The following is a 13,294-nucleotide window of genomic DNA, read 5'->3' as shown; positions in this document are numbered from 1 at the left end:
GGGAAACTAACTTTTTTCTTCAATTCATACAAATTAACCTTTTCTAATCTTGATTGTACTCAACTTCAAAATGTATTGATAATGCAGTAGTTTTGAGTTAATTCTAGTCATTTTTAACTTAAACCAAGTCCAGAGTTTAGGAACTTGCCCTGTCCTGCCCACTTTGCCAAAGTTATTGAAATTACATTTGATTACATTAGCTTATTTCTGAGTATAAATGTAGATTGCATTCAGATCAGTGAAAGAAGATGATTCCCTATAACTTGGTCTCTGTGGTTTTTTTTTTTCCTGTGCTTAGTTTGAAGGTATTGGTATTATCTGAAGGCAGTATGTAGTTACAATTACCACAAAATTGTCTGCTTGACCTTTTCTTAGTTGTGAATCATACAGTAACACCATTGCTGAAGTGTTCCAGTTCTTAGAGATGCTTTGCACAGTTGTGTCCCATCGCAGCTCACAGCTTTGAAAAGGTTGCTAGGAAGTGAATAATGTTGTTTTTAAACTCAGTGTTTTTAGCCTTTTACAGAGGATTCATCAAAATCAAATGCAAAGTTTGTTGATGAGTGTGCTGATTTATAGTCTTTGTTCTGTATTTTTTAAAATGTAAAAAATTATTTATGATACCCTAGGTTTCCAATGGAGCAGTTGCTATGGCAAAGACCACACTTGAACAGCTTCTGATTAGATGTGCAACTCCTTTAAAAGATGAAGAGAAAACAGAGGAAATCATAGCAGCACAGGAGAAGTCTTTCCATCATGTAACACACGATCTTGTTCGAGAAGTAACCTCTCCAAACTCTACTGTGAGAAAGCAGGCAATGCATTCGCTGCAAGTACTTGCACAGGTCACTGGGAAAAGTGTCACTGTGATTATGGAGCCACACAAGGAGGTAAGCAAAAATACTTACAGCAAGCCTGAAGTTGTTCATCAGTTTGGGTTTGCAAGATGCTTTTCTGGGAGCATTTTTACGTGTTAGTGGATAAAGTTGTTAGTGCTTTGGTAGGATATGTTTTCATTCGCTGTGTTTCACTGCTGTAAAATATACTGTGGCTGGAGTACTGTAGAGGTTCATGTGAACCATGCCTGATTGTTTAGTCTGCATTGCTTGTGTCTCCAGGTCGATTTTTTTCTGACATTATGGGCTGTGTGTCCTACCAGCAATCAGACATAGGCTAGGCCAAATGCATATTTTATTTTGAGCCTGTATTCTGTTTTATTATCTAAATCAGACATATTGCTATGCCTTTCCCAGTCCAGAAAGAGATTATGTAAATCAAAGTTGGCTGAAATCACTTCTTGCTACATCCTCCTTAAAGCTGATAGCATTTATTCTCTTGCAATGCTAGTAAATGTACAAAGGCCCTGAAGGCCACCACAACGTGTAAAATTATAGATGTCATTACTGCAATTTAGGGAACACACAGAATAGCCCCCTAAATAATATCTTATTTTGCTGAAGATTTTTATGAAGGAGAGTGGGAAGTTGGTGGAAAAATTCTACATGAATGGTGTTGTTCTTTTTAAATGTTTTTAAGAGCTTAAAATGTTCTTGTTTTTGTACTTTAATGTTTTAAATGCTTATGTTTATGAGTTTCTTTTTTGTATGTTGCTCATAACATTATATGGAGCTATTGCCATAGGTATGTTCAGAAAGAGTACATGATAATTGAACATACTGAGTTGCCCCCAACTGACAGTGAGATCAGGTATTTCAGACAAACACTTTTCTTCATTTAGTGATTTCTAAAGTGATACAACTGGGGCTCCAGTAGCAAATGGGTAGGAACAAGTGATCATACCTAATGGTGTCTTAGTGGCTGGGTTTGTGGGATTGTTTGAATAGGCTGCTAATTCAGTAATCTAAATTGCACTGTGTAGGTTCTCCAAGATATGGTTCCTCCTAAAAAGCATTTACTTAGGCATCAACCTGCTAATGCCCAGATTGGACTGATGGAGGGGAATACATTTTGTACAACCCTGCAACCTCGATTGTTTACGATGGATCTAAATGTTGTGGAACATAAGGTTTTCTACACAGAGGTACTCGATTTTGTCTTTTCATATTTGAATGCATATACTTAAGTAACAGTGGTGTTGTCAGAACTCTCATTGCTACAAACAGAGATTACTGGTGTATATTTGTTCTTTGTTTCCTTTTGCTCTCTCACCCCTGTCCTCAATATTCCTTGTATTCTACTGCAATTCAGGATGCAAGAATTCCTGCAGACGTCCTTTCACAACCTGTATTGTATAAACAGCATGTTTGCAAATAGACCTGCTAGGTACTGGCAAACTGTAAAACCACTAGTTTTTTGTCAGACTACTTCAGTGGCACTGTGAATGAATCTCTTGCCTCTGGCTAACCATTAGTTTTCATGGAAATTTACACTCTAATTTCAAGTCGAATTTTTGCCTGTTGGTGAAATTTGGGGATTGTAATTTGAATAAATGTGTCTCTTTGAGGACATAAGGCTCAAAAGATAACTGATAATACTGTTTCAGTTATCCATAATTCTGTGCTAAAATGATTGTCTTTCTTTATTTTTTCCCCTAGCTTTTGAATTTGTGTGAGGCTGAAGATGCAGCCTTAATGAAACTGCCTTGTTACAAAAGTCTTCCATCGCTTGTACCTCTTCGGATTGCTGCATTAAGTAAGTGAAAGTTCATAGACAAAGTTGGATGTAGATAAGTGCCCTTCTGAGCAGTGGGCAGCCTTCTTCCCAAGATCAGTAGAAAATTAGAGAGCTTGAAGACTGATGACTGCTTCCTAGAGGTCACAGTTTAATGGAGAATAATGGGGAAGTATCACTGCTTTCTTAATGAGTAGGATTTGCGTTCTGAAATAAACCCATTTTTTTTTTTTTTAACATTAATAATGTAATTGGGGACACTTTAAAACACTCCTAATAGACATTCCTTTTGTTTACTATTATATGATGCCTGTTGCTTTTGACAAAGCATGCTGGGCTTCATGTGTCTGTAATTTAAGATGAAATAAAAAAAAAAAAAACTTGATGAGAATAAGTGTAGAATTAGGGTTTTTCTTTCCCTCTTTTGAAGTTGAGTTTACAAAGAGAATTTTACTTTGATATTTGCAGATGCTCTAGCTGCTTGCAATTACTTGCCTCAGTCAAGAGAGAAAATCATTGCTGCGCTTTTCAAGGCACTTAATTCGACAAACAACGAACTGCAGGAGGCAGGAGAAGCATGCATGAGAAAGGTTAGTATATTAAAATGTGTTGCTTTTGATTCTGTTCTCTCTGTTTTACTTCCTTGATTATAAGGAGTATAGCATGTATATAAGCAGTGTAGCATGGCCAGGTCTGCTTTACAGGAGCAGGACTGTCTGTGTACTGTTTAAGGCCAGAATTAGTATCCTTGCCTAGTCCTGCAATTATAATGTAGAAAGGTGGGAGGTGAGGAAAAGGATGTCCTCTCACCATGACACGGTGCCTGGTAGATATACCTCATTCTAATTTAGCACAGTTTTAATAGCTATGCTCCAAATATAGAAAATGGTAATATAATGATAAAGCTCCTTACAGCCTCTTTGAGAGGAGGTGTAGATCGGGTGGTACGTCATGTGAAATGTAAATACTGGTGGTTTACGTTTGCTTAGGCAGTCAAATGACTAGAGGATAGATCTCATGTTTTCATGTTATTTTGGCCATGAAAGAAAACATTTACTGGTTATATGTTGTTGGCAGCAGTTGAGCTGAGGGGTTAGATGGAGCAGCCATGGGTTGTTTTGACATTTGCGTTCAGTGTGAAATTTCCTGATTGTGTCTGTCACCTTTTTTGGGATAAATCCATGTCCATAGGATGTGCCACTATAATGGCAAATACTGTATCTGGCTGCTTGTAGCTGGGTTTTCTTTACCTTTTATGTTTCTCATTATACATATAAATTTCAGCAGAAATTTGCTCCATTACCTCCAGCCAGTTTCAGAGCCATTTCTTAATAAAGCTGCTTCTGAGTAGCTTGTCTGTGCTTGTACATTTAATTTATAACAGTGGCATTTTTTTCAGTTGTTAGCTGTAATTAAGACCTCCTGCTTGATTGTATTATGGAATGTCCTGCTGTACCCTGGATTTGGGAAGCATTTCAGTGTTCTTATTTTTTCATTGTATGTGTCACTAGTAATAATTATCTTGTAGTATCCTTGCGTTCTGAAAATACAAAATAAAAGAAAGATCAAGTCAGTGGAAATTACTTTAAGGTGGTTGAGCAAAAGTCACTAAGCTCTCTGCTCTACCTGTTTTTTGAACCTGTACTCTCCTGCAGTTTTTGGAAGGGGCTACAATAGAAGTTGATCAAATTCATACACACATGAGACCACTGCTTATGATGCTGGGAGACTACCGAAGCCTGACGCTGAATGTTGTGAATCGTCTGACATCAGTCACCAGACTTTTTCCAAACTCTTTTAATGATAAATTCTGCGACCAAATGATGGTGAGCCCATTTCTGTGGTGCTTTTCTTTCTTTCTTTTCTTTTTTTCCTTTTTAAATCCCTTTAACTTGTGTTAGTGTTTTAGGAAGGACAAAGACCAACTTGCTAGTGGCTTAATGTATATAGTGTAAGGAAAAGTTTTTGTTTCACAATTAATAGGAAACATGAGTATCTTCAAGCATCTACATGGTTAGAATTTGGCTTAATTTCTGACGAAATATTGCAGCTTAAAGTTAAGAGGTGTTCTTGTCTACTGGAGTGGAACCTAATTATGTTAAGGTCTGTTTGGCCAAATTCCTTTGTTAAGCAATGTACCAGCAGGACAGTATATTAATTATTCCCTTAAGCATATTTTGCTTCCTAGCAGTCTAACTGTTTAAGTGTTTCCTTACTTACAAAATGGTGGAAGGTATTGCCCTTCTTATCTCATTTGCAATTTTTAAAGTTTTTCTGGGAAGTCTGTATTCTTTTGCCAGGGATTTTTAAATATTTAAGTGCATATTTATGATTTTAAATAATTATAGAAGTATAAGCCTATCATCATTGTCCATGTGGCTTTGGATTTTTTTGCCTTTTAATATATGTACTTTTATAACCCTTCCTTTCTTGGGTAGGGAAAGAACTTTTAGCTGTCTTTAAAAGTCAGCATAGTTCCAGTTGCTAGTGGTAATACTTGATCAGGTATCAAGGGTCATTTTTTAGGCATTGAATGTCATATTTGTGTATTCTGTATAGAAATGAAATTGGTGCCAGCTTCAACTGTGTAGTGCTTTGGTTTTAAATAAAACAAAGTTCCTGGGTGTTTTCTAATAACAATCCTTAGCATCCCCTCTTGCAAGCTTCAGGAACATGTTATGGTCTTGATGTGCAAAACATACCTGTATACATTTCACACCCAAAATTCAGTCTTCTAATCACAAACAGATCAATGGCAGCTCTTGCAGGTGATATTCAAACCTTTTTGGTTTGGAATGCGTTGAAAGTACTTGAAGTTAGAAACTGCGTGGTTTCAAATAAATTTTTCAGTCTGAAGGAATAAAAAAACTTGTCGTTTTTCCCTTTGTTTCCTTCAGTTTTGTCTCTGTTTCTTTTGTTGGAGTATATGCTGTCACTTGCAAAAATGGAGTGGTATTATTAGAAGAATAACACTACTTGTCTTTTTTCATAGCAACACCTGCGTAAATGGATGGAAGTTGTAGTGATTACACACAAAGGTGGCCAGAGGAGTGATGGAAATGTAAGTTAATGAATGCTTTTATGTGGGAAGATGAAGAGGAAACAAATAGTATGACTGTTTAGGAATTACAGAATTCATTCACTTGTAAATGCTGCCATAACCGATGATGCAGTGATATTTTATTAAAGCCATTGCATTTGTGTATGTTGAATAGTTGTTAGAAATCCTAGTGTGGTAGGAAGACTTCTTACCTGCTGGCAGCAGGTTCTTTGGGCTCTCTTCTGTACTGGTTGGTGTGGAACACCATTTCCCTTTTTCTATAGTGGAAAATCCACAGTATGGTTATCTGAAATGTAGTTCACCTTTAAATTGCATAATCATAATAAAAGGAAAGCTCAGTATTGTTTTGAACTTTGAGGAATTCATTATGTAGTGGGGCAATATCTATTGGGAAAGCAAGACTTCTGCTAAGTAGCCAGCTGTTTGCAAAGGGCACAGAATAGTGCTAGGAGAAATCTATCTGTCATGTTCTTCAGGTCTTACCTGGAGTTGTGGTCTGGATGTGAGGAATAGTTTAGAATGGAAGGTCTGGCTTTTTGATGCATGAACCAAGTGGTGCAGTGCAGCAGTGAGTGCTCAGTAGGTCCTCATCCCCAGTATCATTACACAGAGTTTAGCTCTTAACTTAAGATAACACTTTGGTGACAAAGAAAATAAAATAAAATGAAATCTTTGTATTGCAAGTGGGAAGAGTAGACTTCTACAAGAGAATTTTATTCCATCCATCATGGTAAATAGATATTGTGTATGCATTAATCCTTGCTGGTTCTGCTAATACAAAGAGGTAAAACCAGTAGGATGTTTGATACGATGTTCATCTGTTAGACTGGTGATATTAATTTAATCTTACTTCTTTTTACCTGTAGGAAATGAAGATTTGTTCAGCAATTATAAATCTGTTTCATCTGATCCCAGCTGCCCCTCAGACACTGGTTAAACCTCTGCTGGAAGTTGTGATGAAAACAGAACGAGCAATGTTGATTGAGGTAAAAGTGGAAATTAACATTGCTGATATTTTTGCTTTGTAATATTTTTAAATGCGATGCGTTTTCCACATAGTGGAAAGATTTGATATTAAAAGGTCGTTTAAGAATAAAGAGAAATGCTCCCCAGTCCTGTCAGGAGGTGTTACTGGTTGTCGTTCTCTCATCTGAGAGAGTTTTGAAATTATCAGCAAATCATGACTGTGGAAGTTATGAATATTTTGTATCTGCATAAATGCCAAAACAGGTGCTCCTCCCATTAGTCCCTCTGTGAGTCTGTTCAATTAGGAGACAAATAAAAACAGTCTGCTTTCTGCATTTTCAAGTTACGCATTATCAATTTTTCAGGCTGGCAGTCCATTCAGGGAACCACTGATCAAGTTTTTGACGCGTCATCCATCCCAGACTGTAGAGCTCTTCATGATGGAAGCTACTTTAAATGACCCACAGTGGAGCAGGATGTTTATGGTAAGCTGTAAGGCCCCTAATCTTCAAAAACTTCTGATTGATCACATTTGTAATCTTTTTTTTTTTTTTTTTCTCTTGTATAACCTTAAAATCCTGTAGCTGGTGTTATTCCAGCACAAGGTGTATATTATTTATTTTGCATTTCTTTATCCATAGCTGTTGATTTTATACCTTTTCAGATCACATAGGATTATCACTGGAGTTATGTGGCTTAAAAACTCTGTAATTTCAGTGGTAGATAAAATGCTGAAGGGTGAGACAACATTTTGGTATTTTTGCTTTTAAAGGTTGAGATTAAAATTCTTTCTTCCCCTTCTTCAGAGCTTCTTAAAACATAAAGATGCCAAACCTCTCCGCGATGTGTTGGCTGCTAACCCAAACCGGTTCATCACTCTCCTGCTGCCTGCTGGCACCCAGGCAACTGTCAGACCTGGTTCTCCAAGCACGACCACGATGCGTCTTGACCTTCAGTTTCAGGCTATCAAGGTATTAATTTGTCTGCAGTGGATAATTAAGATCTCTTTAGCAAAAGGCCTCTTACGTAGAGACTTTCAAGTGCGGGTGCACGTGTGTGTGTTATGGCTTATGGAAAGATACTTGTAAAAATGTAAGGTGTTTGTAGTCAGTGAGGAAAGGAGAAGAGATTTAAATGAATTATTGTTATCTTTAATCAAGTGTGATACAAGAGACAAACATGGCAAGGTAAACTGTCTTTAAAAAAAATTCATTTCAGAATTGATCTAAATTAGTTTTTGTTTGAATTTGGATTGGTTTAGAACCCTTAATCTACCTGAAAGAAATGATTATTCATTGCTTCCGCTGGCAGATCTGTTGAATGCTGATTGTGCATTTGTCTTGTTTTGCTTTTGACAGATCATAAGTATTATTGTTAAGAATGATGAATGTTGGTTAGCAAATCAGCATTCCTTGGTGAGTCAGCTGAAACGCGTGTGGGTGAGTGAAGCTTTTCAGGAAAGACATCGTAAGGAGAATATGGCTGCAACAAATTGGAAAGAACCTAAGCTACTAGCATACTGCTTGTTGAATTACTGCAAGTACGTAACATTTATTTCCTATCGTTTCTGTACAAACAGGGATACTAACAATGCTTAGCAGTTAATGAAGAAAATGTTTAGTGTATTTCATAATACTGCTCTTAGCTCTCAACACATACCTCTAGTAGAGCCTGTTCTTGGTTCTCTGCTTGTTTAAAACCAGTGTTTGTTTTTTCATCAAGTCATCAACGTAGTGGTTTAGAAGGAATTTCTCTTGACAGCTTTTTATTTTCTGTGTTTTTACAGAAGAAATTATGGTGACATAGAGCTGCTCTTCCAGTTGCTTCGAGCTTTTACAGGTCGTTTCCTCTGCAATATGACTTTCTTAAAGGAATACATGGAAGAAGAGATTCCTAAAAACTACAGTATTCCCCAAAAACGGGCTTTGTTCTTCCGGTTTGTAGACTTCAATGACCCAAACTTTGGAGATGAGCTCAAAGCCAAGGTAGCTAAAGCAATTAATTCAAAGTAGTCTGGTATTTAGGTTTAATTTTCTTCTTGAGATCTAGGGCAACAAAATTCACTTGCTTAAATGTCAATGAGTTTGGTAATTGGCAGAGCCACTTAGGTGAAAATATCATACCTGAAGAAGAGTGATAATAAACAGGGGCAGCAATTTATCTTGCTTTCAGTGCTGACTGATTTAGTTCACACTTTCTAAGAATCTTTGCCCTTGGAAGAAGGAAAGGATGGAAAAAAATAGCATATGCATCTGTTCATTAAGCTGTTACTTACAACTTCCTTCTGTAACAATGTCTCTAACATGCACGTTTGTGTAGGACCTTACTTGTATGTTGACTGCCACTGAAAGGGTGCAGTGCTTGAGGGTAACGGTTCTGTTTGTTCTGTAGGTGCTGCAGCATATCCTGAATCCTGCTTTCTTGTACAGTTTTGAAAAGGGAGAAGGTGAACAGCTGTTGGGACCCCCTAACCCAGAAGGAGATAATCCAGAAAGCATCACTAGTGTTTTTATTACAAAGGTATCAATCACTGTTTATGTTGGTGCTTGAGGTTAAGCATTATTTATCTCATTTGGCATTTCAATCTCAGTTTGACTCTCGTGCTCTATAAGTAAGTATTATGATGAGTTACATCCCATCAGAACTTTGAACCGCTATAAGGTCTATCAATCATCTGTAGGATTAGACTAAAATTTTCAGTTTATTTATGGTATCTTTAGGATTTGAATGTCTTCATTTAGAAGTAAGCCTCGTATGGCTGTGATTCCAGTCTTTTAGCAAGAAAAGTCCTGTGTGATTGACTGTCAGGATTTTTGTAACTCCCTTTGGTTTTGTTGAACCGATAGTAATTTACCTACGAAGAAGTTCTCACCTCAGGGGGCTGTTTTGTATGTCTTGAATTGGAAAAAAAAATTATAATCATTGGCTTTCTTAAAAACAACAAAGAAACACTCAAAAACCAAAATATAGAACATTTCTTTTATAGATATTAAAGCATTCCCCCCTCCCTTCTTTTTTTTTTTTCTTTCAACGTTCCTGCAACCAGGTACTCGATCCAGAAAAACAGGCGGACATGCTGGACTCTCTCAGGATTTACCTCTTGCAGTTTGCCACACTTCTGGTTGAGCATGCTCCTCATCACATCCATGACAACAACAAGAACCGGAACAGCAAACTGCGGCGCCTGATGACGTTTGCCTGGCCGTGCCTCCTGTCCAAAGCCTGCGTGGACCCAGCATGCAAATACAGCGGGCATTTGCTTTTGGCTCACATCATTGCAAAATTTGCCATACATAAGAAGATAGTTCTGCAGGTATGGACTCAATGTTTGTCTTCATACGTTTAGGGGACGTTGATAAGTTCTGTAGTGTGCTTTCTATTAGTGCAGTAGGAGGTGCACAAGTCCTTTTGGATACTCAGTATACGTGTAACAAATTCATCCTCATAAATCAAGTACAGAAGCACCAAGCCACAGCCAAGTATTGGAACAAATTTATTTGGAGATGGCAAACTATAGATAGAAGTAGAAGATGAGTGAAAAAGAGAGGCTAAAGGCAACAGTGAAAAATCCTCTTGGTTGAACTATCACAGTCAGTAATGTTTCTTCATGTGAAAGATGAGGACAGAAATTTCAGCTGAGTGTGGGGTAAAGGGGAAACTTCAAGTCAGAAAGTGGGGAGAGAGAGGAGGATAAATGGTATATAAAGGATACACAATGCTTAAGTAAAAGAAGTGTTGTTTAAAAGTTATATTTTCTACTCTTCCTTTTATAACTGCTTTTTGTAAATGCATGTAGTATTAATGTTAACCAAAAACCTTGATTGTTAGGTTTTTCATAGTCTTCTAAAAGCTCATGCGATGGAGGCCCGTGCGATTGTCAGGCAAGCAATGGCTATTCTGACTCCAGCTGTGCCTGCTCGAATGGAGGATGGGCATCAGATGCTGACTCACTGGACAAGAAAAATCATTGTGGAAGAGGGTCATACAGTTCCCCAGCTAGTACATATTTTACACTTAATAGTACAACATTTCAAGGTACTTCTTCCAATTATTCTCGTAGTCACTGTGTCATAGGTACTAAAGTGCTAAACTGCAGTTGGATTGGGAAATATTATAATCCAAATTACGTAGCTTAATTTCAAGAAGCATCTGCTGTCTGCATAGGTATTTAGTTAAAACAGAGAATTGTTGACGTTATGTAGCAAATTCTGATGTGTTTTGGTTATGTTCTTTGTTCTTCCCCTTTTGTCTAAGATGTTTTTTGAATCTGGTATTTGTAAAAGCTTTCTTGGCATGGCTTTGTGAGCTGCCAAACAATCTCCCCATGGAGTGCATGTGTTTGAAATGTCATTTTAATTTAAGCCAAAGGTATACCTGTTCCTAGCCAAAATAAACTTCAAAATAAATAAATTAGTTTGCATATGGAGCACAGTTGTGTGATTAAGGAGCTGATTAAGGTACTTGTGGAGGAGTTTGAAGGTGAGCAGTGAAGCTTGCAGTGGATTGCTGCAGTACAGGATGGCTGAGTGTTGGTTTTTTTCGTCTAAGTTGCTTCTGGATGAGGCAAGTAATGTGTATGTTATTTCTTGAAAATTGGAGTGCATAGCTTAGTTTAGAAAGATCCTAATTTACTCGTTAAATTTGGATGTAAGACTGTTCCTTATGTAGTGGAAGAATGGGATTTATTGTTATTCTGATTGCCAAAATAGAATCCTGAAGTACTCTGGTATCATTTCCTTAAGCCTGTGTTGTTTGTTTTCTCTGCTAATTACAACTGTGACTTTGAATTTGCCTTTCTGTTAGGTTTCCTTTTGTTTGTAGCGATTGAAGTTAGAACTCAAAATGTGACTTTTATGTCATGCTTTAGGAATTGATGGCTCACATATCTGCCTGTGTTCCACTGTGAGCTTTGACTCTCTTTAGGGGTTGGCAAAAGATTCACTTGTCCTTGAGAAGGAGCACCAAACAAGTATCTTCAGAAGAACAACATCATAACTACTGAGTTCAGTAGTCATGACTGAAAATTATAGCCAAAATTGTGTTTTCAGAGCACCAGTTGCTTTTCCTAAGTACAGTACTCAGATATGGTACAGATTTAGGAAACTAAATTAAAGCTGCTTTACCATTCTGCTTTAGCTTTATTTCAGCACTGTAGTCTTTGTGTAGGATCTGATTAGTTAATGGCTAACATGATTGTGAAACTGTCTTTTCAGGTTTACTATCCAGTGAGACATCACTTGGTTCAGCATATGGTTAGTGCCATGCAGAGGCTAGGCTTCACTCCCAGTGTTACGATAGAGCAAAGAAAATTAGCAGTGGATCTTGCTGAAGTAGTTATTAAATGGGAATTGCAAAGAATTAAAGACCAGCAGGTAGGAATTCTAAATAAACTGGTATAGGTTGGACTGTTATACCATTAAATACTCTTTGTTAACATGCACTTTGCTGATATTTCAGCCAGATTCAGATATGGATCCAAGTGCAAGTGGAGAAGGAGCAAGTTCTACCTCATCAGCTGTTAAAAGAGGACTGTCTGTTGATTCTGGCCAAGAAGTGAAACGATTCAGGACAGCCACTGGAGCTATCAGTGCTGTAAGGAAAATTTGGGTTTTGTCCAGAGACTCTGAGGTTGTAACCTGCACTGCCTAATCCATTTAGTTTTTCCATGTAACTTGGACCTCACTAAATTAATTGTTGCACTTTTAGAAAAGCTTTTGAATCTATTCTACTTGTTAGATTTCCTGTGTTGTTGATCATGGGTTTTGTGTTTTGTACACATGCAGGTGTTTGGACGCAGCCAGTCCTTGCCAGGAGCTGATGCACTTCTTTCCAAGCCCATCGATAAGCAGCATACAGATACAGTCGTGAACTTCCTGATTAGAATTGCCTGCCAGGTATCACAGGTTTATTCTGATACGCAAATACTGATGTAGTGTGAGTAACTAAAACAAAAAAAATCTTTTTTCCTAAGAGTACATATATGCTTGGATTATTCTAGAATTTGTGTACTTGCATTCTTTTGCTGTCAGGCTTGGAATTTTAAAATTGCACAAAAAATGAAACGTTACCATTTTAATGAGGACAGAAATTTAATTTGATAACCAGTGTTTGCATATTTTTCATTTCACAAATGATTTATGGTATTCATGTGAGAGGTATGCTTCAGCTTCTGATGTGGTGTTGTGTGCTTGCAGCTTCGTGCAGGGGGAATGCACTTTGACAGTCAGACTTGGAACGTGAATGATTGCGAGCCAGATTTTGAAATTTTAAGTGTGTTTATTTTGCTGCTTAGCTGCTCACTTCTAGCATTTTGTTTGTTCTTTTCTCTTTTCAAAAAAGTGCTATATTGAAAGTGAGATGCTTGAAGTAAACTTGCATAGCAGAAATTGGCTGGAGCCAAGGCAAAGACTTCAAAAAAGTTCCCATAAATTTGTTTGTGTATTTGCTCATTTCTACACAGTGTGCTAGCTCTGTCTAGATTCAGTGGCAAGAATATTTTACCCAAGAATTGAAGCATATTTAAAGAGTATAATGGGGAAATAAGGAAAGACTATATCAATTATGCATGTAAGGATAACTTTTGTAATGGCATTTTCAAGATCAAAGATATGAAACTTCTTTTCATGTAGCATATCA

At 37.3% G+C, this 13,294-nt stretch overlaps 1 protein-coding gene across 5 annotated transcripts in view; it reads left to right on the top strand.

Annotated features, from left to right (window-relative positions):
- The window catches only part of TRRAP (transformation/transcription domain associated protein), a 75,460-nt gene that overhangs the window by 20,474 nt on the left and 41,692 nt on the right, over positions 1 to 13,294 (top strand). For all 5 annotated transcript variants that reach the window (XM_031606868.2, XM_031606866.2, XM_031606867.2 and 2 more), the window contains exons 26-42: positions 630 to 890; positions 1,880 to 2,041; positions 2,556 to 2,652; positions 3,100 to 3,221; positions 4,287 to 4,457; positions 5,624 to 5,692; positions 6,559 to 6,678; positions 7,024 to 7,143; positions 7,465 to 7,629; positions 8,017 to 8,198; positions 8,445 to 8,643; positions 9,050 to 9,178; positions 9,705 to 9,971; positions 10,487 to 10,693; positions 11,872 to 12,030; positions 12,116 to 12,250; positions 12,442 to 12,552. In XM_031606868.2, coding sequence (XP_031462728.2) covers positions 630 to 890; positions 1,880 to 2,041; positions 2,556 to 2,652; positions 3,100 to 3,221; positions 4,287 to 4,457; positions 5,624 to 5,692; positions 6,559 to 6,678; positions 7,024 to 7,143; positions 7,465 to 7,629; positions 8,017 to 8,198; positions 8,445 to 8,643; positions 9,050 to 9,178; positions 9,705 to 9,971; positions 10,487 to 10,693; positions 11,872 to 12,030; positions 12,116 to 12,250; positions 12,442 to 12,552 — 2,676 coding nt within the window. The remainder of the gene's footprint in view (positions 1 to 629; positions 891 to 1,879; positions 2,042 to 2,555; positions 2,653 to 3,099; positions 3,222 to 4,286; positions 4,458 to 5,623; positions 5,693 to 6,558; positions 6,679 to 7,023; positions 7,144 to 7,464; positions 7,630 to 8,016; positions 8,199 to 8,444; positions 8,644 to 9,049; positions 9,179 to 9,704; positions 9,972 to 10,486; positions 10,694 to 11,871; positions 12,031 to 12,115; positions 12,251 to 12,441; positions 12,553 to 13,294) is intronic.

Source organism: Phasianus colchicus, chromosome 16 (assembly GCF_987193195.1).
Source record: "Phasianus colchicus chromosome 16, bPhaCol1.hap1.1, whole genome shotgun sequence".
Lineage (NCBI taxonomy): Eukaryota > Metazoa > Chordata > Aves > Galliformes > Phasianidae > Phasianus > Phasianus colchicus.
Note: the sequence above shows the minus strand (reverse complement) of the source record. Positions and strands in the feature narration are given on the sequence as shown.